Source organism: Protopterus annectens, chromosome 3.part1 (assembly GCF_019279795.1).
Source record: "Protopterus annectens isolate FY-2018-M chromosome 3.part1, PAN1.0, whole genome shotgun sequence".
In the NCBI taxonomy this organism is placed as follows: domain Eukaryota; kingdom Metazoa; phylum Chordata; order Ceratodontiformes; family Protopteridae; genus Protopterus; species Protopterus annectens.
Genome location: NC_056732.1, coordinates 25,122,087 through 25,146,670, shown reverse-complemented (window position 1 = coordinate 25,146,670; position 24,584 = coordinate 25,122,087). Strand labels below are relative to the sequence as shown.

The 24,584-nt window shown below is 43.3% G+C and overlaps 1 protein-coding gene across 1 annotated transcript in view; it reads left to right on the top strand.

The window, feature by feature from the left end:
• The window catches only part of LAMA1 (laminin subunit alpha 1), a 3,417,884-nt gene that overhangs the window by 2,265,311 nt on the left and 1,127,989 nt on the right, over positions 1-24,584 (top strand). The window contains exons 36-37 of the mRNA XM_044066516.1: positions 1,228-1,410; positions 4,524-4,678. Coding sequence (XP_043922451.1) covers positions 1,228-1,410; positions 4,524-4,678 — 338 coding nt within the window. The remainder of the gene's footprint in view (positions 1-1,227; positions 1,411-4,523; positions 4,679-24,584) is intronic.

Below are 24,584 nucleotides of genomic sequence, written 5' to 3'. Positions count from 1 at the left end.
CTGTAAACCTCCGGCTGTACTCAGTGGCTTATCGCTTACTCAGAGGTGATCTCTGCCTGACTTACAAAGCCATGTCCAACTCAGAATTGATGGACATGCTCCAGCTAAAGAAATCCAAGTCACTGCGAGCCACGCACTCTAGTGAGCTAAACCTCGCCACAACAATAAATAGAACATGCTGGAGGGATAGATTCCTTCACAGAGACTCCCCATGCTTTGGAACAAAATTCCTAACTACATTAGGCAGAGCCCCTCACTAACACTCTTCAAGAGAAGCCTTGACGAGTGGATGGGTAACAGAAAGTACACCCCTGGGATCACTTCATTGGCTCTGCTTGACAGAGGCACAGTTAATTAATCAATGGGGCGGCAAAAGCCGACACACTCTGGCTAGGCTTATAAATGCCCTCGGGCAGATAGTCTAGTACCTACCTGTGAACCTATGAACAAAAGGAAAGTTGTTTCCTTTTGTGATTTTTTTTTTGTTTCAGTAGGCTTGGTTTTTGGTAACTGTGATTTTCATTTTTTAAAGCATCTGTCAGGAGTCTGACGTTTCCACATATCAATCAGGTATATATACATATGTGTCTGTGTGTGTGTGTGTGTGTGTGTGTGTGTGTGTGTGTGTGTGTGTGTGTGTGTGTGTGTATGTATGTATATGTATATATGTCTGTGTGTATATCTAGAAACTTTCCTTGTAATGCATATTGACAATTTTGCAGATTTTTCAACAAAATTTTAGTTGAAGACTTAAGGATTTGTGTTTTTATGATCACTACATATGTTGTGATTTAACATATATTTTGGTCATGCCATAGTAGTGTCAGTGGGTAGAAGATCAGAAGATTTTGGGTTTTCTTCCCACAGCAGGCACTTGGATTAATGTCTGAATACCGACATTTCAGACATTATAAGGGTGGTGCTGCATTCCTTAGTGTGCTGTTCTTCAGAGTTAAACCGAGGTCCCATTTGTATGATTTGGTGGTAGCTTAGATTGATATAAAAGATCCTTATTTCACTTATTGAAAAAAGGAACAGGGTAAGTTCCCCAGTACCATGACCAAAGTTCCCCTAGGTAGTACGAATACCACCTCTGGGCTCCACTAAAAAGAGGACATTAACCTAGTAGGATTTACCCAATCAGTGAAGAATAAATAAAAAAAATATGCCATGTTTCAACTAATTTCTTTTCAAGAGTTAATGGGTGTGTTTCATATGAAATTCCAGCTACTACTGGAGACTTGCAGGATGTGAAGGATCGTGCCATCTCAGCCAGCACAAGCACCGCTGCAGCTTTGGAGAAAGTGAGAAACTTGACTCAGCAACTGCTCAACACTTCTTCTACTTTATCCAGCGTGAATAATACCTTGCAAGAAACAAGTGACCTGATTACTAGCTCTTCCATGGTTGGTAAGTCAGACTGTAGTTGTTTCATTTTAATAACCCAAAATATTCCCCTCAGTTGTAAATGCAGAACAAGTAACCATAAAAAATTAAATGTATCAGTGAAAAATTGTGATGGTTGAATGTCAACTTAAAACTAAACAGTGAGCAGTTAAACACTTTTATTGTCAACAGACTTCATCAAAACTAATCTACAATAAAAAGATGTGTATTTATATACAAATATACTCACCTGACACATATCAGCCAGTTAATATTTAAACCAATGGCACTTAATCAAACTATTGAATTTTCCCTAAGTGTAAGTAAATGTAATGAATATACAACTATTTAAATACAACTGTAAGTAAACAATTCCTAAGTGAATAAATGTAAATAATATGAATTAAAACTATTTTAAAATATAATGTGTTTGTATATTTATACTCAGATCTTATTCGCTCTTATCTTAGTTTTAAAATACTTGCAAATGACAAGAGCTTCATTCAAACCTGGGAACCAAGTGTTTTTTAGTCTAATGTGCCAGCAGGCCCTTTTATTGTAAAGCAGATTCGCAAGCATTTTTTGAAACCTTTACTAAAATAAAAAACAAGAACTTATTAAAAGTTGTACAAACACAAGAATGGTTTGATGAAGCATTAGTATGGACATTGTGTTTTGTATCTCCCATATGCTCCAAAATTCTCTTATTAAACTTGCTTTCAGTTTTGTTGATGTAAAAGTCACGATAGGCATTTTGCTGCACATACACCATATGTCTGGCAATTATATCGCCCCTTACTAACTGCAGCATAGGGGTAGTTTACAATATTAATGAAAGAGGCGGCATTTGTATATTTACATGCCTTGCAGTGTCCGCACACAACCATTTTTCTGTCCTTGTTCTTCACACTACTGAATCTTCTTTCCATTGCTTGTTTGAGGCTGAAATTCCTCCTATATGAAATAATTGGTGTGTCCCCTAAGTTACTCTTCACATCTTCACTAAACACGACTGTACTTTTCAGTATGCAAGCATACCTTGTCTGTATGTAATTACCATTGCCTTTGGCCTATAAATATTTCCACCTTAATGCAAGGATTGCTCCTTAAACACATTGCATTATCAATCACCCTTAAGAATGGTTCAAACTTATTCTTTTTCCCCAACGTATTTAAAAGTGATTCAGGTACCCATTCTCTAAAAACGTGTCCTTCAAAACAGACAACTCTTTCAGAAATTCCTCATCGCTTGATGTCAGCCTTGACACCCTGGACATCTGTCCCTTCACCAAGCTTCTTTTCTGTGATAATTGATGGCACATGGTGAAATGCAGTTGTAAGGAGGTGTTACTGAAATTGATTTTCTAAATATATGATACTCATAACCTAGATTTGTTACTTGTTTGGTCACCATTATATCATTTTGGGCAACACCTTAGCTATTCGTTTAATAAATGCTTTATAATCATGGTTCAGAATTGAAACGGCCTATATGAAGGTCGATTTAAAGGCTATTTTCCTTCTTTAAGTAGTGCAGCCACCACAGATTTCTTCCAAGGTGCCACTACTGTCCCTCACTTTAAAATGCTGGTTAACAAAACCTAGAGCTTTATCACTTTTTCCCTGTTAATTTCCAAGTTTACACAGGAATCCCATCTGTTCCAGAAGACTTTCTTGTTGTCTGATTATACATCATTATTTTATATAATTTCTCCCATCTTAGCTATTTATTCTTGAACCTCATCTTCCTAGCTTTTGTATATTTAAGTTTCTTATAAATGTTTCCATGTATGTTTTTTTGCTGGTTTCCCCATTAAGTGCCTGCATCCAAAATCCTGTTTTCTCCTTATTTCATTACCCCTCTCCCATAATAATTATGGTCCACAGCTTTTCCTGTGTAGTTCATAACAATTGACTCTCTTCAAGAGGAATCTTGATGAGTGGATGGGAGATCATAGGTTTACCCCGGGTATCACTTCTGTGTCACTGTTAGACAGAGGCACAGTATACTAACCTCGAAAAAGGGCATAGCAAAATTAATTTAAAATGGGTGGCAAAAGCCAAACACACTCTGGCTAGGCTTATAAATGCCCTAGGGCAGATAGCCTAGTATGAACCTATGAATATGTCTGATGCCTGTACAGTGCCAGGGGAAGTAGAATCATTCTCTCTGATTGTACTTAACTGTGTGTATCCATCGTCAAGAGCTTCCAACTTCTCACCTAATGTATTATCTTTTGTTTAGTCTCTTCTCACATATCCTTAGCTGGCATTGTAGCATCCCTTTTAATCCAAGCCTTCATCTTATTATGTCCCTGTAAGCATGGGTGTTGCTGAACCAGTTCACATGTGAGAACACATTACTGCTATAGCGTTTGTTTTGACCTCATTTATTTTATATGATGAAAAAACTGAAACTGTATAAAGGTATTCCACAGCACTGAAGTATTCTTTCTAGATTTACCAAGTACCAAATAATGTCACTTCCAGGTATGACTAGTTTTTTCTTGAGTACCATACCAGTCCCACCCTTGAAGTCCCTTATTTTATGATTTTTTTCAGTGGATTTGACCGTGTTTGTTTCAGAAGTGTTTTATTTGTTTCTGCTTCTACCCGCTTTCTTATTTACGGTTCTGTTTACATATATGACTAGTTGAAAGAGTCATGAAATAGTTAACTTTTTGCCACCTCAGATTATAGATATTTTTCTTTTTTAATACATTTTATTTATTTATTATTTTTTATCCAAAAAAAGTCTTTCTGCATTAGGCCTGTGGCAGAAAAAAGCTGATGGTTCATATCATGGCAGGATGAATACAAGCATGAGTGGAAACTGAAGAATATTCTTCCTTTTGAATGGGCATTTTCTAAAAGGTTTATTGTTCTGCTGAGAAATGTAATTCCAAACATTCAATGTTTTGGCACATTCTTATTATTTTGTGTTGTATATCACATAAGAAGTTAAGTTCAGAACTTATTCAGTATTTAGAGCATTCTAATTCTAGTTTATGTGTGTAATAGATCTGTTTGTCATGTTGTTAACATATTAGCAAACTGAACTTGATAATGTATTAGAATTATCATTTTTTTTTGTTATCATTCAGATGATCTTATCTTTTTTTTTTCTTTTTGGGTAGCCGTGTCAGCTGAAGAGAAGGTGAAAGAAGCAGAAACCCAAGCCAACCTATTACTTGACAGACTGAAACCACTGAAGGTGCTAGAGGACAATATTAGCAGAAACTTGTCTGAAATCAGAGAACTCATCAGCCAGGCACGCAAGCAGGCAGCATCTGTAAGTAATCTGTACTGATCTGTTGTAGGTGATTGTGTCCGTCAACTGCACGGCTGGAATTTACTTAGCAAAGGTCTGCATCTTCCTGCGTAGTGTAATAAGAAATCTGTAGACACTATTCATTCAGTCCATCCAGTCTGACATATAGTTTCTCAAGCCACCTTTTGGATCCAGTATGGAGATCTTGTTTGTCACCTTCCAAGTAGCAGCAAGATCTGGGCAGATAAGTACTCCACCTCAAAAGCCTTTTTTTCACAGTTTTTGACTGTTTATCCTAAAATTAGGTAGTAGAACATTTTTTTTTCCAAGAATGCATATTTCTTCAGTTTTGATAGCTTTTCCTGTCAGTTGAGCCTGTCTTTCCTTGTAGACATTTTTTTGTCATCTTATTTCCTGCCCTTAGTGTCACAGATTATCTTAATATTGTAGCTCTTGCATGTTTTCTCGTTAACCTAGGCATTATCATTGTAGTTATATCATTGTAATTGCAGTATTTCTAATACTAAGATTCTTAGTGTGTGGTTGTTTGGTTTAAGGGCACTTTGCAGTTTATTGAAGCATTTGTAGAGTATGTTGTTACTTCTGATTACAGGCAGTCCCCCGTTAAGGACGACATCCGTTTTTTAGTCTGTACTTAAGTCAAATTTGTATGCAAGTCAAAACCCGTATGGTTCTTATTAAATGTCACTTAGTCAAATGTTTGCCTCAGTCTAGTATTTATTTTACTTTTCTTTGCATATAAAACACTTTAGAAAACACTTCCAAACAACAACAAAAAAAAAAATTAAGGATAATACTGAATACCGTATCTATGCTTCCTTGCTTCCTATCAACAAAGCTGGTTTAAGGCATCTTGTTATTAAATGCAGATAGTCTTCGTATTTCACTGCTGCAGTCATCACATTTTCGTTATCCCTGCCAGGGCAGCCCTCGGCTGGCCCGAATACCAGAGGCTTAGTATTTCTGCGTCGATTGCTGTCGCTTGAGGACTGACGTCAGGTCGTCAGTAGTATAAAGTAAGGCAGCTGACGCCATTACATCAGTCTTTCTTGCCGTGGAGCCCAAAGCAGAAGCAGTTCGCACGAGTGCTGGTCAGCCGCTACCTGAGTTTTTGTCTACCGAATTGAACTTGAAGTCTTTTAAAGCTAAGTACCCTGTTGGGGATCCTTTTTTCTTGCACTAACCAATGTCAGAAAAAGTTAATAATTGACTTGCCTGTGGAAAGCAAATACCATACTGAGACTTCCACTCTTACTGCGTCACTTGTTTAGGCCCAGACCACGAAGTCCCCCGTTGTCACTTCTGTGCTTTGTTCAATGCCAGAACTGTCCATCGTTGGGCCCTTATTGTAGATCGATATTTTCATTTACAGTCCTCGAATTGCGATTTGGCATCGTTAAGCCATCCGACAGCAGATCTTCTGAAAAAAATGTAAAGACCGAGACAGACTGCACAGGTCCAAACCTACCGACGATGCTTCTGTTAAGCTAGTCGTCAGTCCTCCGGTACTCAGTGAGGCGCTTTCGCAGCCCCTGATGCCCGCTTCAGTTGATTCGCAGGCAGTTACCGAGACCCTTTTGGAATCTGGTATGCAGCAAAACTGTTCTTCGATCAAGGATCCTGCAGTCGTCTCTACCTTGGATGGGTCCAGAGCTGCTGAGCAGGCACCGGCTTCTGAGGAAGTCCTTGTCACTACCGAATCTCGACACAAACAGACTTCTTTCGCAACTACCATTCTTTCAAAAACTACTGAGTTTCTCAGGCCCAGGGTTCATACCACACCCAAGAAACCAACAACCCACTCTCAGGCACCTGGAAGACCTTATCATGCTGATCCGGGAAAGCCAGGCTACCCCCTCCAAAAGGAAAAGAGATCTGTCCCCTGTAGTTTTATCTGAACAAGAGTCAGATGAATCTGATGCATCTGACTATGAAGACATGCAACCCCTCTCCACTTATGAGGATTCTGATGCAGAGGACTCCATTCCTTCAGCCTCTCTCCCAGAGGATTTTTCCTTTGGGGAAACCTGCATACCTTTAAGGAGCATTTCCAATGGGAGAGTGAGGACTACCCTCAATCTAAAAAGAGACTCAGGAAATTCCTAGATCTTCCGCAACAAAGGCCCTTGGCCATCCCTACAATTCCGGATGTTGTGGAGGATGTTTCCCTGGAATCCAGCTCGACTCCTGACGCCCTTCCCTCCTGCTCCCAGAAAACCAGACGGGCACTATAGAGTCCCTGACTCACGTAGAGGTCTTTTTTAGAATCCAACAGCTGACCCTGATGTCATTTCTCAAGGGCCAAAAGGGATTAAAGCAACCTCTGCTAAGAATCCCACCCCCTCAGACAGGGATTCCCAAGCATTGGACAGATGGGGTAAAAAAGTGTACAGCTCAGCTACTTTTGCTATCAGGGCACTAAATTGTCAGTTCCATATGCTGAAATTTCAGCAACATACCTTGGAACGCCTTAAACAAAAAATGTCTTCCTTTCCTGCTTGGGCAGAATCTAAAGATTTACAAGATTTAATGCATTCTGCAAGTCAATTAACTAAACCCACTTTGCACTGTGGTTTTGACGCCATAGAAGCTTCTTGCAGGGCAGCAGTCACTGGTTCTGTCATTAGAAGACATGCATAGCTTAAGGAACAACCCCTGGCAGACCATGTCAAATCTAAATTGTTGGATGCCCCCTTGCACAAAGATAACTTATTTGGCACAAAGGCAGAAGAGGTCTTAAAAAAGATGGAAGAAAAAGCAAAATCTATGCAAACTGTTAAGGATTTCTTACAGGTCCAGCCCCCTTGGTTCAGCAGGCATTGTCCCTCCAAGCACTGGTCCTTTCCTGCTCCAAGTAAATCAGCCCAGCCTAGTCCCCAAGGAAACAGACCCCACAGACAGCACCCCCAGGATATGCAGAGATCTAAGCAGTGAACTACCTCCCCTTCAAAACTAGGGAGTTCTAAGCCACCCCCTTATGGAAATAATTCACAATGACTTACCACCTCCCCACCCCACCCCCTCTGCCCACCCTCACTTACCCTTGGGAGGAAAACTCTCCTTCCACTCAAGCACCTGGGCCACAAGTACCAATGACCAGTGGGTTCTGAACATTATGTTTCATCGATACAAATTTCCTTCCACACCCTTCCAACCCCAAAAGGGTTCCCAGATCTACCACCAAATCAGTGGGCAGAGGCTCAAAAGCACATCCTTTCCCTGCTCTCTATGAGGGCAGTGGAGCACGTTCCTGCAGAACAGACAAGCCAAGATTTCTACTCCAGACTTTTTCTGGTACCCAGAAAAGAGGGCACCTGGTGCCCCATCCTAGATCTGTCCATTCTAAACACCTTCCTGGTGATCTCAAAATTCAAAATGCTCACCCTACAGCAGCTGCTACCCATGCTCTCCAAGGATGCTTGGCTAGCCACCCTAGATCTAAAAGAGGCCTATTTTATCAGGGAATCATGCAGAAAATATCTCTGCTTCAGGGCAGGATCTCAACACTTTCAGTTCTCTGCGCTTCCCTTTGGCTTGTCTATTGCTCCCAGAGTTTTCACAAAATGTCTGGCTCCGGCCATTGCTTTTTGCAGACAAAGAAATATTCAACTTTACCCATACTTAGACGACTGCCTTATTCAGGCAGGCAACCAGAAAAAGCTGCTCAAGCACCTGGCCTTTGTAAAGACCCTACTAACCTCAATAGGGTACACAATCAATGAAAAGAAATCCAAACAGGTGCCCACACAAAGGATAATATTCCTGGGAGCAAGTCTGGACACAGCATCCCAGATGGCATGCCTTACACCAGAGAAACAAATTTTCCTGACAGCCTACTTCTCTCAACTAGCCACCAGGCCCCAGATATCAAGGAAGATCCTGAAAGCTCTGGGGTTCATGGCATCTTGCATACTACTCATTCTGTATGCCAGACTGCATATGAGGAAACTTCAGTGGTACCTAAAGCGCCTTTGGTGTCAACACTCTCAAGACCTGGAAACTCTTCTACCTATAATTCCTTGCCTCGGAAAGGATTTTCATTGGTGGGCAACAGCATGTTCCCACAAGAAGGGACTGCCCTTCTCCCACCCCTCACTGCCCATACCCTCACTACAGACACATCAGACTACGCTTGGGGTGCACACCTGGACAGCAGGTGCATACAGGGCCAATGGAGCCCACAGCAAATCCCTCTGCACATCAGTCTAAAAGAGATGATGGCTGTGCAGCATGCCTTGATAGCTTTCAAACCCCTTCTGTCTCTAGGGGTTCTCCTGATCAAAACAGACAACTCCACTGTGATGTGGTACATCAACAAGCAGGGATGGACTCACTCCTACTCTCTCCGCAGGCTGGCCATGACCCTTTGGCTCACAGCCTCTTTCATGCAGCTACACCTGTTAGCACAATACCTACCAGGCTCTCTCAACTCTCTGGCAGACCAATTAAGCAGAAATCTTCTGAACCCACATGAGTGGCAACTCAACAGAAATACCTACACCCTAATAACTCAGAAATGGGGAACCCCAAGGGTCGACCTCTTTGCCTCCCACTCCAACCATCAGCTCAACAAATTCTGCACCAGTGAGCATCACTGCATGACTTGGAAAGTGGATGCCCTGTCTTTCTCCTGGCTCAGTCTATCGGTCTGTGCCTTTCCTCCCCTAACACTGATCCCTAGGGTACTGCTCAAAATAAGGAAGGAAAAAACAAGGATCATCCGTATAGCCCCAGACTGGCCCCAACAACACTGGTACCCCTTGCTACGCAGCCTGTCCCCGCTGCCTCCATGGCATCTTCCTCAGATTCCAAACCTTCTGACTCAGTGGGAAGGGGAGTTCATGCATCCCAAATTGCAGACTCTTAATTTGGCAGCTTGGCTTATCCCCTATCTCTGAACCAATCTCCCATCCTCAGTAAACAGGTTCTGGATGTTATCCGTGAGGCCAGACATCCTAGCACCAGAAAGTCTTATGCAGATGAATGGAAAAGGTTCTGCACCTGGATCCAGGCTAAGGGAGCCAGTACGGTACAGCCCTCCATCCCTCTCATCCTGGATTACTTAGCTGACCTTCTATACAGTGGCCTCTCTTTCTCCTCCATAAAATTCATGCCTCTGCTATTTCTGCTCATTTTCCCACTGAGCAGCCTCTTTTCTCCCACCCTTTGATCAAACAGTTCATCAGAGGGGCTAGCAACTTGAGGCCCCCCAGAAGGGCACCAACACCAGCTTGTCTTGGAAAAACTCACCCTGCCCCCTTTCGAACCAGCTTTTTATGCAGAGTTAAAAATTCTCTCCTGGAAGACAGCATTCCTTCTAGCCATCACATCAGCCAGAAGAGTCTCTGCGCTACAAGCACGCATGGCTGTGGAACCCTCCATCATCTTCTATACAGACAGGATATCCCTCAGAACTAATCCATCCTTCATGCCCAAAGTGGTGTCTAGTGTGGCTCTCAATGAATCCATTCATTTGCCCACCTTCTTTCCTAATCCCCAGAACAAGGGGGAAAGGATTCTTCACTCTCTAGATGTGCACAGACAGCTCAGCTTCTATCTGGACAGGACTAAATCCTTCAGAAAGTCTGATCAATTGCTGGTTAGCTTTGCTACAGGGGCAGAAGGCAAAGCCATCTCCAAGCAAACCATCTCCAAATGGATAGCAGACTGCATCCATTTCTGCTACAAACACTATAGAAAGCCTCCCCCCAAGGGGGTCAGGACACTCCACCAGAGCAGCCTACACCTCTGCAGCTTTCCTCAGAGGAGTCCCCACCAGGGACTTCCTGGAGGCTGCCACCTGGACATCCGTTCACACTTTTACCAAGCATTACCCACCTGCCTCTCTTCTCCAAATCCAGGGCAGGGTTTGCCTCTGAAGTCTTGCAGGGCATCCTAGCCAGCCCCTAGTTTCCTTGACTGCCTCCACCCATTTCCTCAGCTTTGGGAATTTAACCAAATGTGATGACTGCAACAGTGAAACAAGAAGAACATAGTACAGTTCTGTACACTTACCATAAATGTAGATGTTCAAGTGCATTCACTGTTGCAGTCCTGGTTTCCCTACCTCCATCCCCCTTTTTTCTCTTTCTCCTTTTATTACCATTCTTTCTTGCAGTTTTTCTTTCCTTACAAGGGACATATTGGTATTTTTTTCCCACTGGTGAGGTTCTTCCACCAGAACCTGGCTTCCTACTTTGGTGGCTCCTGACAGGTTAGGGCAAGAAAAACTGATGGAATGGTGTTGGCTGCCTTACTTTATACTACTGACAACCTGACGTCAGTCCTCAAGTGACAGCAGCCGAAGCAGAAATACTAAGTCTCTGGTAATCGGGCTGGCCGAGGGCTTCCCTGGTAATTGTGATGACTGCAACAGTGAATACACTCGAACATCTACATTTATGGTAAATGTACACAACTGTATGTTTTTATGAAGATTTGTTCACACACACACAGACATTTCAGTTTCAGAATTCATATCTTTCAGACAATTCATGCTAATGCAAAACCAGTTATTCTATCAACTTTCTAAGTTTGTTAGAGCAATATTTATTAAAATTGTCCCTATTTTTGGGCATTTGTCCCACTTTTGTTTATGGCTTTGCCCATATTTCTTGTTGTAAGAGGTTTAGAAATATCACACACGCATGTGCGCGCGCGCGCACACACACACACACACACACACACACACACACACACACACACACACACACACACACACACACACACATACACACTCTTAACCCTACTTTACCTGTTCCATAACTAACCCCCTCCCCTTATGCAACCACCCACCTCTTAATTGCTGCAAGGGGATTGCTCCCTTGCGCTCACTCTTCACTCTCTCTCTCATACACACAGTCTCTTCCTCATTCATACCTACATTCACTCACACATTGTTCTCACTCTCCCGATCACACACACACACACAGCCTCTTCCTCATTCAAACATGCATTTACTCACACATCAGTCTCACTCTCCTGATCTCACACACAGTCACATCCTCATTCATACATGCATTCACTCACACATCGCTCTCACTCTCCCGATCTCTCACACACAGTCACTACCTCATTCATACGTGCATTCACTCACACATCACTGTCACTCTCACGCTCTCTCTCTCTCTCTCTCTCACACACACACACACACACACACACATTTGGGCAGCTTTAACTATTTTAATTTTTCTCACGTTATTTCCAACATTGCAACAGCCCGTTCATATCTATGGGTTGTCCACATGTCGGATGTCTGTAACCTGGGGACTGCCTGTACTTAGTGTATTATGCAGTGACCTTTAGTGTTGTACTTCTATACTTGGTGTTGCCTTTCAGTTTTATAGACAGGGAGAAGCTAGTAGTTGTAAGAAATGAACAAAGTGTGGCCACAAGTTCCCTCAGCAGGATCTCCATTGTCTTTGTGTGTTGTGTTTGAGAGTTTCCCATTTAACTGCATCCTGTGACATTTGTGCTGCCTTTGGACCCAGGGCTTTGGTGGAACGCATGAATAAGCTTATTGTTAAAGGGCTTCCTCCTCCAGATCTGGAGACTCCAAAACCCGAAAAGTCAGGTGAGAAAATTTCAAAAGCCAAAGAATCAGATCCGGAGAAAAAGTCAAGCGATACTTCAACTCTGGCTGCTAGGATTGAACTGCATTTGTCTCGGACCCCAACATTCAATCCATCTCATTTGCGTCTACAAAGGCATCCATAGGTCCGAGTCTTTCCATCAACCCAAAATCTTCTGCCCTGGCAAAGAGACAGCTCTTAGAGAACTCAGGAACCTCATCCCTTGAGCCATTTAAGAAAAGTTTGTGTAAGAAGAACATCTATGCTCCCCGTTAGTCATTCACTTCATATACCAACTTGGTAGGATGGAGTGGGATCCTCACAATCCCCTCCCAAGGATGCTTCCTTTGGCAAGATCCTTGAGCTCATGTATTATCTCAGGATGAGTCAGTACAGTATGAGGCATATGGAATGACACCTTCTACATCCTGGGTGGACAACAAGTTTATAGAAGTGGCAGTTAGGAAATCATGACAGGAACCTGAAACCTGCTAAGCAGATACTGTGTCCCCCTAAAGGCAGCCTATATTGGTCCAGACTTCCCCCGTAGACTCTATAATTATAGAGGCAGCCACCAAGAGTGTGTTATCTGAGGACTTTTCCTCTGTCCATCCATCCAACAGGGAGTCTCAGGTGATGGATAGCCTGGGGAAGTGGGCATATGCTTTGGGCTCATTCTCCATCCGAGTGATCAACTGTGCCACATGCATGGCGAGATCTCGCTCAACAAGCGTTATCCAATCTGAAGAATCCAATTTCTCTTGAGTCCCAGAAACGTCAGGCTGCTCTGTTGACCTTGTCCACTATTACCAACCTCTCCATATGCCTAATACGTAATGCAGCGGATGGAGCAGTGAAAGCAGACTGGGCAGACATTGCTGTGCGGTGCCGTGTTTGGTTGTGATTATGCAATATCACGAACAGCTTTAAAGCATCCTTCACTGTCATTCCTTATGAAGGCACTACCCTGTTTGGTTCTGTGGTGAAAGAGAAAATGCAGAGGAATAAACAAGATGGCAAAACTCTGTCTGCAGTGGGAGTTAAGTTTGAGGTCCTCCAACACCCCTTTAATGGGAACCAAACAGGGCCTCATTCTGTCTGGTTCTGAAAGTTTAGACATAAGTATACAATCTTCTGACAGAGATGGCTGCAGCAAATGCTGTCACTTTAATGGATACAGGCCCAGAGGCTGAGATGGTACACAGAACCAGAGATTCAGCTGGCTGTTTTCTGTCAGGCACCCACAGAATCCCTGAAGGTCTTCCTGACTGCTCCACTCTGGAGGCAGTCGGGGGATCCATATTCCTCTACCCACTCTTGTGGTTCACCATCACAGGAGACCAAGGGGTCAGAAGGATTATATCCAGAGGTTATTACATTCCATTTTTGGAAGCCCCACCTCCCTTTCCAGAACCAAATACCCAAGGGCGCTCTGTCTCTTTACTGGCCCCCAGGGTTGCTTTACATTTACACCCCCTTCCACTAAAGACCAGATTAATTCAGAAAACCTTACAGTGCAGGGCCACTGACATCTTCAAAGCTCCATTTTGACACAGGCAGATATTTTATTATTATTTTATTTATTGGCATTTGTTTACTGGGAAAGTCCAAGGAGAAAAGCTCCTGAGAGCTAAATAACATCAAATAAAACGCTAGCATAGATGTAATTAGGAAGCATATATACATACAATCTGACAGTGGAATACATAGGATACAGTAAAGCATGAGGAGACACCAGTGATATGATAATAAAAGGAAAAAATCCAATTAAATATGAAAATCAGTATATGCAAAACTGTTAGAAGCATAGTGTACTGTGCTAGGAAATAATCAGAAACAGATTATTCAAATCCCCTCTAAGAATGGACAGAGGACAAGTGTTGAAAGGGTATAGATAGTATGGTGAAAGGTTGGTAAGAATGCAAACAATTTCTTGATGTAGATTGTACAGGAGAGGTGTGTGGGCATAGCCATGAGTTACCGAGAAATTCTTTGAGAGAGGGCTTGTACAAGGAGGCTTGATATAGCTGTGACTGAAGTTGGGATAGAGTTCCACAGTTTGGCTATGCAGTGTGAGTACACTTTGTCCCATACTTTTTTTTTGCTTTATACATTTCAAGCATTTTTTGTCCTGAGAGCACAGAGGGTGATTTGGGTGATAGTGTTGAGGTACTAAGGAGATAGAAGGGCAGGTTGAAGGGTTATGTAGTATTTTATGGGTTAGATGATGTTGTGTACGGGCTAGTTGATGTGAGAGTTGTAACCATTTGAGAGCACATAATGCAGAGTAATGAGCTGCAGGTGGCAGGTTAGCTGCAGATCTAGCTATTTTTTATAGCATTGCTCCACTTATGATTTAAGAGATGTCTGGATGCTAGTCAAAATAAGTGAGTCATAGAGAAAAGATGATAAAAGATGAAGAGTTAAAAGGAGGTGTATAGGTTATTGATGAAAATGTTAAAGAGCAGTGGTCCAAGAATATAGCCTCAAAGAACAATTTTTAAGCAGGCGATAAGGAGAGTGAGAGAGAACAGGGACATTTTACAAATTGATGTTATTTCAGATAGGTAGTTAGAGAACCATAGAACACTTGGTTTGGAAAGGCCTAGAGAGGTCAGAAGCTTCTTTTGTGACATGGTGTCAGGCTTTTAAAATATCTAGGGAAACAAAAGATATAAACTTTCCTTGGTCTGTAGCCTTATTAATGGTGTCAGAAAAGTTGAGGAGAGCTGTAGTGGTGCCATGGTCTGGTCAGAAACCATGCTGTGTTGGGGTTAGGAGATAATTTTGTAAGAGGTACTGAAGGAATTCTTTATGAATACACTTTTCCAAGATTTTAGAAAGAAAGGACAAGGTGGCAGTTGGCCTAAAGTTAGAGATTTCAGAAGAGTTACCTCCTTTATGGAGGGGAATAACAAAGCATTTCTTCCACAGGGCAGGGACATGGAAGTGTTGAATACATCTGTTGGTGAGAATTGAAGCAGGTATGCAGTAGAATCTGCAGTGAGCTTAAGGTACTTAGCAGGGAGATCAGCAGTAGCAGGAGAACAGGGATGTTCATCGTGTTTCACTGTTGCAGTCATTACACTTGGGTTATCCTGCTGGCAGGCTACCCGCAGTCGGCCTGAATTCCAAAGTCTAGGTCCGGCGTCGGTTGTTGTCGCCTCTTCCCTGACGTCAGTGTGCCAGGGGTATAAAAGATGCAGCCGACACCATTTTCCTCAGTCTTTCTTGCCATGCGGTGCCCGAAGCAAAAGCAGTTCGCAAGTGCTGGTCGGCCGACTCCTGAGATTTTCAAAAACGAATTTCAGATCCGAAGTCTTCATTAAAGCTAAGTACCCTGTTGGGGAAATTTTTTTCTTGCTCCAGACCGATGTCAGAAAAAGCTAACAATTGTATTTCTTGTGGGAAGCAAATACCTCATAAGGATTTTCATTCTTACTGTATTTCTTGCCTAGGCCCTGATAACAACGTTGCTAGCTGTCGGTTTTGTGCTAGATTTAACCAGCGCACTGTTAAGCGTCGGTACGATTTTGCCTTTTATTACTTTGGCCGAAGATTCAATTATATTATGCTGTCGGAACAGCCGACGACCGGAGTTTATAAAAAGTGCAAGGAAAAAGAAAAGGACAGGCATCTGAGGTCCAAAACCGACGACGAGGCCTCCACTAAGCCAGTCGCCGGTTCACCGATTCTCAGTGAGGCACTTTTGCAGCCCCTGACGCCCACTACGTCAGAGCTACAGGTCACTGATGACTCCCACGTGGAGCCAGCTAGGCCTCTGGATACTCAAGATATTGGACACTTGGAAACTATTCCCTCAGATGGGTCCGGAGCCGCTGAGCAGGCATCGGCTTCTGAGGGTGTTTTCAGACCTACACAGTTACATGTAAAGCCTACTTCAGCTTCCAAAGCAAAGACTAAAGCAGTTCTAATGACAAAGAAATAAGTACAGCATTCCCCTGGACAGACTTCCATGCCTAAAAAACAGATGCTCAAAATGGCCGAAGACCTAATTACCTTGATCAGGGGTTCCCATCCCCCTCCTGACAAGAGGCCTAGCCAAGAGACAGAATATGAATCTTCAGATCAGGTTTCCATTTCCTCTGACTCCTCTTCTGAACAGGAATACTCTCTTCCTCCCTATGAGGATTCTGATGCTGAAGAATCTATCCCTTCAGCCTCCCCCCCTGAGGATTATTCTTTTAGGGAAACCCTGCATACCATGAGGGAGCACTTCCACTGGGAGAGCCATGACTACTCAGAATCAAAGAAAAGGCTTTGAGATTTTCTTTTACTACCTCAGCACAAGCCTCTTGCTATTCCCCCTGTGTTAGACATTGTAGATGAGGTATTCTCAGAGTCCGGCCTTTCTCCTGACTCTTTGCCCCCTGACCCTGTTAAACCAGACAGATACCACAGGGTTCCAGATTCACATAAATTTCTTTATAAAAATCCTGCTGCTGACCCAGAAACTATTTCTCAGGGTCCCAAAGGGGTCAAGGCTTCTACTGCAAAAAACCCTATCCCCTCTGATAGGGATTCAAGGGCACTAGACAGGTGGGGGAAAAAGGTTTACACTTCTGCTACTTTGGCTGTGAGGGCTTTAAATTGTCAATAACATATGCTTAAATATCAGCAATACTTAATGTCACTGTTAAAACAGAAAATGTTGACAAATTCTGATTGTGCAGAAAATAAGGAAATGCAGGATTTATTGCATGCAACTGAACAAGTGGGAAAGGATACATTGCAATGTGGTTTTGATTCTCTGGAGGCCTCTTGCAGGGCCGCAGTTATGGGTTCTGTCATTAGGAGGCATGACTGGTTAAAGTAACAGAATCTGCCTGATCATGTTAAAGCAAAATGATTAGATGCTCCATTACAGCATGATACCTTATCTGGTGTTAAAGCAGAGGAGGTGTTGAAGAAAATGGAGAACAAAGCAAAATCTGTGCAAACAGTAAAGGATTTCTTACAGGTGCAGCCACCCAGATTTAGCAGGAATTGGCCTACAAAGAAATGGTCCTGTCCAGTGTCAGACAGGCCACAAAGAGGCAGATACAGACGACCCAGAGGCAGATCCCAGCCCCAGGGCTCACACATGCCTAACCAGTGGGGTGCTTCTACCTCCAAAAGTTGAGAAGACAAATCACAGCCATACAGGAAACAGTCCCAGTGACTTTCCTCTGCCAGCTCCAAGCACTTATCTTTTGGCAGCCCCCTTGGGGGGAAAACTAGCACTTTTTTCTCAAAATTGGCACATGATCACCCAGGACAAATGGGCCTTGAATATAGTGTCCCAGGGCTACAGGTTCCACTTTCACACCCTGCCAAGGGCAAAAGGTATGCCAGACCTGCCACACAATCAGTGGGCAGAGGCACAAAAAACAAGTTTCATCCCTCATGGACATGAGGGCCATTCAGCTAGTACCACAGCAAGAACAGGGACAAGGATTTTACTCAAGACTTTTCTTGGTACCCAGAAAGGACAAAGCCTGGAGACCAATACTGGACCTGTCTATTCTAAATACATTTCTGGACGTCCCAAAATTCAAAATGTTGACTCTGCAGCAGCTTCTGCCCATGCTGGGTAAGAAGGCTTGGCTTGTAACTTTAGACCTAAAAGAGGCATACCTGCATATCCCAATCAGACAATCTTGCAGAAGATACCTCAGATTCATAGCTGGCTCAATGCACTACCAATTCTCTGCACCACCCTTTGGCTTATCTTCTGCGCCCAGGGCCTTCACAAAATGCCTGGCACCAGTAATTGCATTTGGCAGACAAAGAGGAATTCAAATATATCCTTACTTGGACGATTGCCTTATTCAAGCAGAGAACAAGGACATTCCACTAAAGCATCTGGCGTTTGTAAAAAGATTATTAATTTGCCTAGGGTACACAGTAAACGAAAAGAAATCAAAACTCGTTCCCTCTCAAGAGATAATATTCCTGGGTGCAAGCTAAAATACAACTGCCCAGATGGCTTATCTCATGCCAGACAAACAAAGGCAACTGACTTCTTACTTCAAAATGTTGGCAACAAAGACCCAGTTATCTGCAAGAAAAATTCTGCAGGCTTTGGGCTTCATGGCATCCTGCATTCTGCTAATTCCATATGCCAGACTGCATATGAGGAAACTACAATGGTATCTAAAAAATGTTTGGACTCAACATTGTCACAGCCTGGAAACATTAATTACCCTCAAGGGACAGCCATTCACCCTACCCACAGCCAGGCAGTCAATAACAACAGATACATCAGATTCTGCCTGGGGGGCCCACATGGCAGGAAAATGTATTCAGGGCACATGGCCCACAAGCCAAATGCATCTTCATATCAGTCAAAAAGAGATGCTAGCTGTTCAGAATGCCCTGACAGCTTTCAGGGATCTACTTCATCCAGGACAACTACTGATAAGGGTGGACAATACTACAGTCATGTGGTACATAAACAAACAGGGACGCACACATTCCTATCCCCTCTGCAGACAAGCCATGACTTTGTGGGACACAGCATTGACTTATCAAGTGCACCTGCAAGCACAATTCCTGCCAGGAAAGAAAAATACTCTGGCAGACGAACTAAGCAGAAACCTCACAGATCCCCACGAGTGGAAACTGGATCCACAAGTCTTCAGCATGATGATAAAGAAATGGGGATGCCCAGACATAGATCTATTTGCCTCCCCTCACAACTGCCAACTACAGAGATTCTGCACAAGGACTTATCACAAGCAAGCATGGAAAGTGGATGCTCTATCATTCAGCTGGAAAACCCTAACAGTATATGCCTTTCCTCCTCTGCCTCTCCTCCCCAAGGTACTCCTAAAGGTCAGACAAGAGAAGCCAAAAATGATTCTGATTGCTCCAGACTGGCCCCGCCAGCACTGGTACCCAGTCCTAAAGAGCTTGTCTCGAGGCCCAGCCTGGACATAACCTCTAATTCCTCACTTACTGATCCAACGAAACAATCAGATTCTGCACAGCCAACCCAGGACCCTAAATCTGGCAGCATTGCGGATAAATAGCCATTCAGAACACACCTCTCTCTAAAGCAGTGATGGCTGTTATTTTGGAGGCCAGGAGGCCCAGTACCAGAAAATCTTATGCAGAAAAATGGAAAAGATTCTGTGCTTGGAACCAGGCACAAGGAATTGACACGTTTGTACCAAATATTCCTCAGATTTTACAATACTTAACTGAGATGATGGACAAAGGCCTATCCTTTTCGTCAATTAAAATCCATGCCTCTGCCATTTCAGCTCATTACAATACGGAACCACCTATTTTTTCTCATCCGTTGCTAAGGTAGTACCTCAGAGGGGCCAAAAACATAAGACCTCCAAGGAGAGCACCAATACCTGCATGGGACCTCAATTATGTCTTGGAAAAACTCACACTGCCGCCTTTTGAGCCAGCCAATATAGCTGAAATAAAGTTCTTATCTTGGAAAACAGCTCTCCTCCTAGCAATAACCTCTGCAAGATGAGTCTCAGAGTTACAGGCACTCATGGCTGTGGAACCTTTTATCATTTTCCATCCAGACAGGGTTTCTCTGAGGATGAACCCGACATTTATGCCTAAGGTAGTGTCCAGTGTGGCCCTTAACCAAACCATTCATTTGCCTACTTTTTATCCAAACCCACAGAATAAGGGTGAGAGACTCCTGCATTCTTTGAACATACACAGCTATGCTTCTACTTGGACAGAACTAAAGCTTTCAGAAAGACTGAGCAACTCTTAGTGGCATATGCTGCAGGATCACAAGGAAAGGCTATTTCAAAGCAGACTATTTCTAAATGGATAGGCCACTGCATTCGTTTCTGCTATTCACAACATGGCAAATCAGTGCCTAAGGGCATTAGGCCACATTCAACTAGAACAGCAGCCACTTCAGCAGCCTTCCTCAGAGGAGTACCAACCAAAGACATTTTAGAGGCTGCAACTTGAGTTCAGTGCACTCTTTTATCAAGCACTACCACTTACTTCTCTACTCGAAATCCAGAGCAGGCTTTGCCACTGTAGTTCTGCAGGGCCTTATAGCCTCTCCTAATCCTATTTAGAACCAGCCACCCAACCTCAGCTTTGGAGTTCAACCCAAGTGTAATGACTGCAACAGTGAAACACGATGAACATAGTACAGTTGTGTACCTACCATAAATGTAGATGTTTGAGTGTATTCACTGTTGCAGTCCAGGCTACCCACCCGCCATCCCCCTTTTCTTTGCTGGGACTTATCTGTACTTCTCTATCCTATACAACCTATGTGGTGTATTTGCTTGTAGATGAAGGAAATGTTTATTTTAGTGCATGCATACTTATTGGCATAATTATACCAATTTGGAGGCACCTGACATCTGGGGCAAGAAAAACTGAAGAATATGGCGTCGGCTGCATCTTTTATACCCCTGGTGCACTGAAGTCAGGGAAGAGGCGACAGCAACTGACGCCGGACCTAGACTTTGGAATTCAGGCCGACTGCGGGTAGCCTGCCAGCAGTATAACCCAAGTGTAATGACTGCAACAGTGAATACACTCGAACATCTACATTCATGGTAGGTACACCGCTGTACTTTTCAGTTTCTTTAGTAGCTGTCCCAAAAAAAGAAGGACCACCTTAAGGAGCCCATCTTAGAGCTATTAAGATTAAGCATTTTCTAAATATGACAAAGTTCAGTATGCTGACCTTGCAATCCATTCTGCCTCTTATTTTACCTCAAGCCTTCATGGTCACCCTGGGCCTAAACTTACCCTCACGTTCCCGTAGCCAGGGAGTACAGGTATTTTCTCAGATTTGAAGTAGGGGGTTCTTGTTTTCAGTTAGTCTCCTTTCGTTTGGTTTATCTACTGCACCCATGGTAATCACAAAGTGCTTATGTCCAGTAATTGCCTTCTGCAGGACTATCATCATTCATGTTTACCAATATCTGGATAACCACCTTATTCAGGCATAAACCTTAGAAGAAATGCAGAGAGCACTTAATTTCGTCTTGACATAACTTCAGAATTTATCTTTGAGATAATTGTATCCCTGGGAGCTTGTCTGGATTCCATAAAGCAAAAGACTTTTCTTCCAAAGAGAAAGTCATATTCCTGACCAGTTATTTCACCACTGTATCATCACAGAAATGGGAGGATGTCCTGCACCTGGATGTCAGCATGCCTGTGGTATAAGAAGAATGTCCATTCAGCCTCCCCCTATAAGCTGGGAGGATGCTTCCCCACCTGGATGTCAGATTCATTCTGGTATAAGAAGGATGTCCATTCAGCCTCTCCCTATAAGCCTGGAGGATGCTGCCCCACCTGGATGTCAGCATGCCTGTGGTATAAGGAGGATGTCCGTTCAGCCTCTCCCTATAAGCTGAGAGGATGCTCCCCCATCTGGATGTCAGCATACCTGTGGTATACGATGGCTGTCCTTCCTCACTATAATTACTTGCTTCTTGTTGCAGTACAAGAAAGAAGTATTACTGAAGCAAGTATATGAGTAAGTAAACTGTCTGCATGTATCTCTTGTGTAAGATATCCCGCCATCTATCCACAACCTTTTTTTGCACATGGGGTTGGGGTGTCACTTCAGCAGTGACAATCATCTATAGCCAAGGTTTACACCATCAGGTATGTACCCCATAAAGAATTCCATACTCAGTGATCTCCTTTTCCATGCTGCAGCATTCTACTTGTGGGTTTACGCTTCTTCCTCTCCAGTTCGTCCGGCCAGGTTTCCAAAGATTTTCAGTCCCTCTTGGTGCGTTGGACATCTGACGTGGCTCCTGGAATGTGGGTCATAAAAGTGTCGTCTGGACACACCAGCCCTTAGAACTATTCAGCCACCAGTCATATGTCAGATGCTCCTGCTTATCGCGGATGTTGGATCAAATTAAAGTTCAGATAAGTACCCTGTTGGGGATTTTTTCAGTCCTTGTTAAATTGTATAGATTGTTCATGTCATCCATTAAGGGCAAGTGCAACTGTGGTCGCCAGATTCCACACAAAGACTCCCATGTCCAGTGTCTCTTTTACCTAGGCAAGGAACACGACCATGTGAACTGCACCATTTGCCATTTGTTTGTCCCACAGACCTTACATCACCGGGGTTGGGAGGGTGGCCTAATGGTTAAGGTGTTTGCCTTACAAACACAAGGTGCAGGCTTTGAGTCTCATAAGGGATAATTGGCTAGGCTTAAAATGGCTCGCAAGGGCAGTTAGCTTAGTACTAATCTATGAATCTACAGGCCCTTCACCTTTACCTTGAGAATCAGCATTTAAATCAGATGTTCTTTGTGTTTCATTGTTGCAGTCATTACATTTGGGTTAACTGCTTGCAGTAGCCCTCAGTCAGTCTGATTAACAAAGTCTTGGGTCCTGCGTCGGTTGCTGTCCCTTCTTCCATGACGTCAGGTTGTCAGGGGTATAAAAATGCAGCCGATGCCATTACATCAGTCTTTCTTGCCGTGCTGTGCCAAGAGCAGAAGCAGTTCGCAAGTGATGGTCGGCCGACTCCTGAAATTTTCGTTTTCGAGTTTCAGAACCAAAGTCTTCACCTAAAGCTAAGTACCCCATTGGGGAAACTTTTTCTTGCTCCTTACCGATGTCAGTAAAAGTTAATAATTGCATTACTTGTGGAAAAGAAATACCTCACAAAGATTTTCATTTGTACTTTATTCCTTGCCTAGGCCCTGACCACGATGTACCTTGCTGTCGGTTTTGTGCTTTATTTAATCAGCGCACTATCTGTTGGTATATTTTCGCCTCTAAATATTTTGGTTCTCGGTTTAATTATCCAGAAATTTTGTTGGTTAGCCGTCCGACTACCGGGATTCCGAAAAAAATGCAAAGATAAAGGCAGAGACAGGCCGCCGAGGTCCAAAGCTGCAGACGACGCTTCTAAGCCAGTCGCCAGTTCGCCGGTACTCAGTGAAGCGCTTTCGCAGCCCCTAATACCTGCTACTTCTGACTCGCAGGCCTCTACTGAGACCCATTTGGAGTCCGTTATGCCGTGAGATGCTTCAACTGTGGAACCTGTGGATGTCTACCTTGGATGGTCCGGAGCCGCTGTGCAGGCACCGGCTTCTGAGGGTGTATTCAGGCCTACGGACTTGCATATTAAATCAACGCCTTCTTCTTCATTTAGGCCAAAATCTCAAACCATGCCTAAGAAACACATGCCCAGGCCACTTGCTCAGGCCTTTATGTTTAAAAAACAAATGAGAAGAATGGCTGAAGATCTTATAACTGTTATCAGGGGAAGGCAACCTCCCCCTTCTAAGAGACCTAGGACTGAAGTTGTTTATGAATCTTCTGACCAGGATTCTGATTTTTCTGATTCTTCTGATGATCTGGGTTTGCCCTTATCTACTTATGAGGATTGTGATGCAGAGGGCTCTATTCCCTCTGCTTCCCCTCCAGAGGACTTTTCTTTTTGGTGAGACCTTACATGCTCAGTGGGAGCATTTCCACTGGGAAAGCCAGGATTTTTCTGATTCAAAAAAGAGGCTTAGGGATTTCTTACTCCTGCCTCAGCATTGGCCTTTGGCTATACCTCCTGTACTAGACATTGTAGATGATGCCTTTTCAGAATCTAGTTTGGCCCCTGATTCTTTGCCTCCTGCTCCCAGAAAACCTGACAAATATTACAAGGTTCCTGATTCACACAAGTTCCTTTTTAAAAATCCTATTGCAGATCCAGAGACTATTTCACAGGGACCCAAGGGCATTAAGGCTTCTACTGCTAAAAATCCTACCCCCTCTGATAGAGACTTCAGGGCGCTGGATAGATGGGGTAAGAAGGTTTACACTTCTGCAACCTTGGCCATTAGGGTTTTAAATTGCCAGTTTCATATGTTAAAGTATCAACAACATGTTATTTGACTTCTTAAACAGAAATTGATGTTGATTCCTGACTGTGCTGAATATAAAGAATTACAGGATTTAATGCATTCTGCTGAACAGTCTGGAAAACATACTTTGCAATGTGAATTTGATTCATTAGAGGCCTCTTGCAGGGCTGCTGTTACTGGATCTGTGCTCAGAAGGCATGCGTGGCTTAAGGAGCAAACTTTGCCTGAGCATGTTAAAGCTAAATTGTTGGATGCTCCCTTAAATCAGGACCGCCTGTTTGGCAACAAGGCTGAGGAAGTTCTTAAAAAGATGGAAGATAAAGCTAAATCTATGCAAACTGTTAAAGATTTTTTACAAGTTCAGCCTCCTATATTTAGTAGACACTGGCCCTCTAAGAATTGGTCCTTTCCAGCCCCTTCCAGGTCTTCTCAAGCCAAACCCAGACACAGCAGAAACCCCAGGTTTCAGTCCCAAGGGACACACAAGAC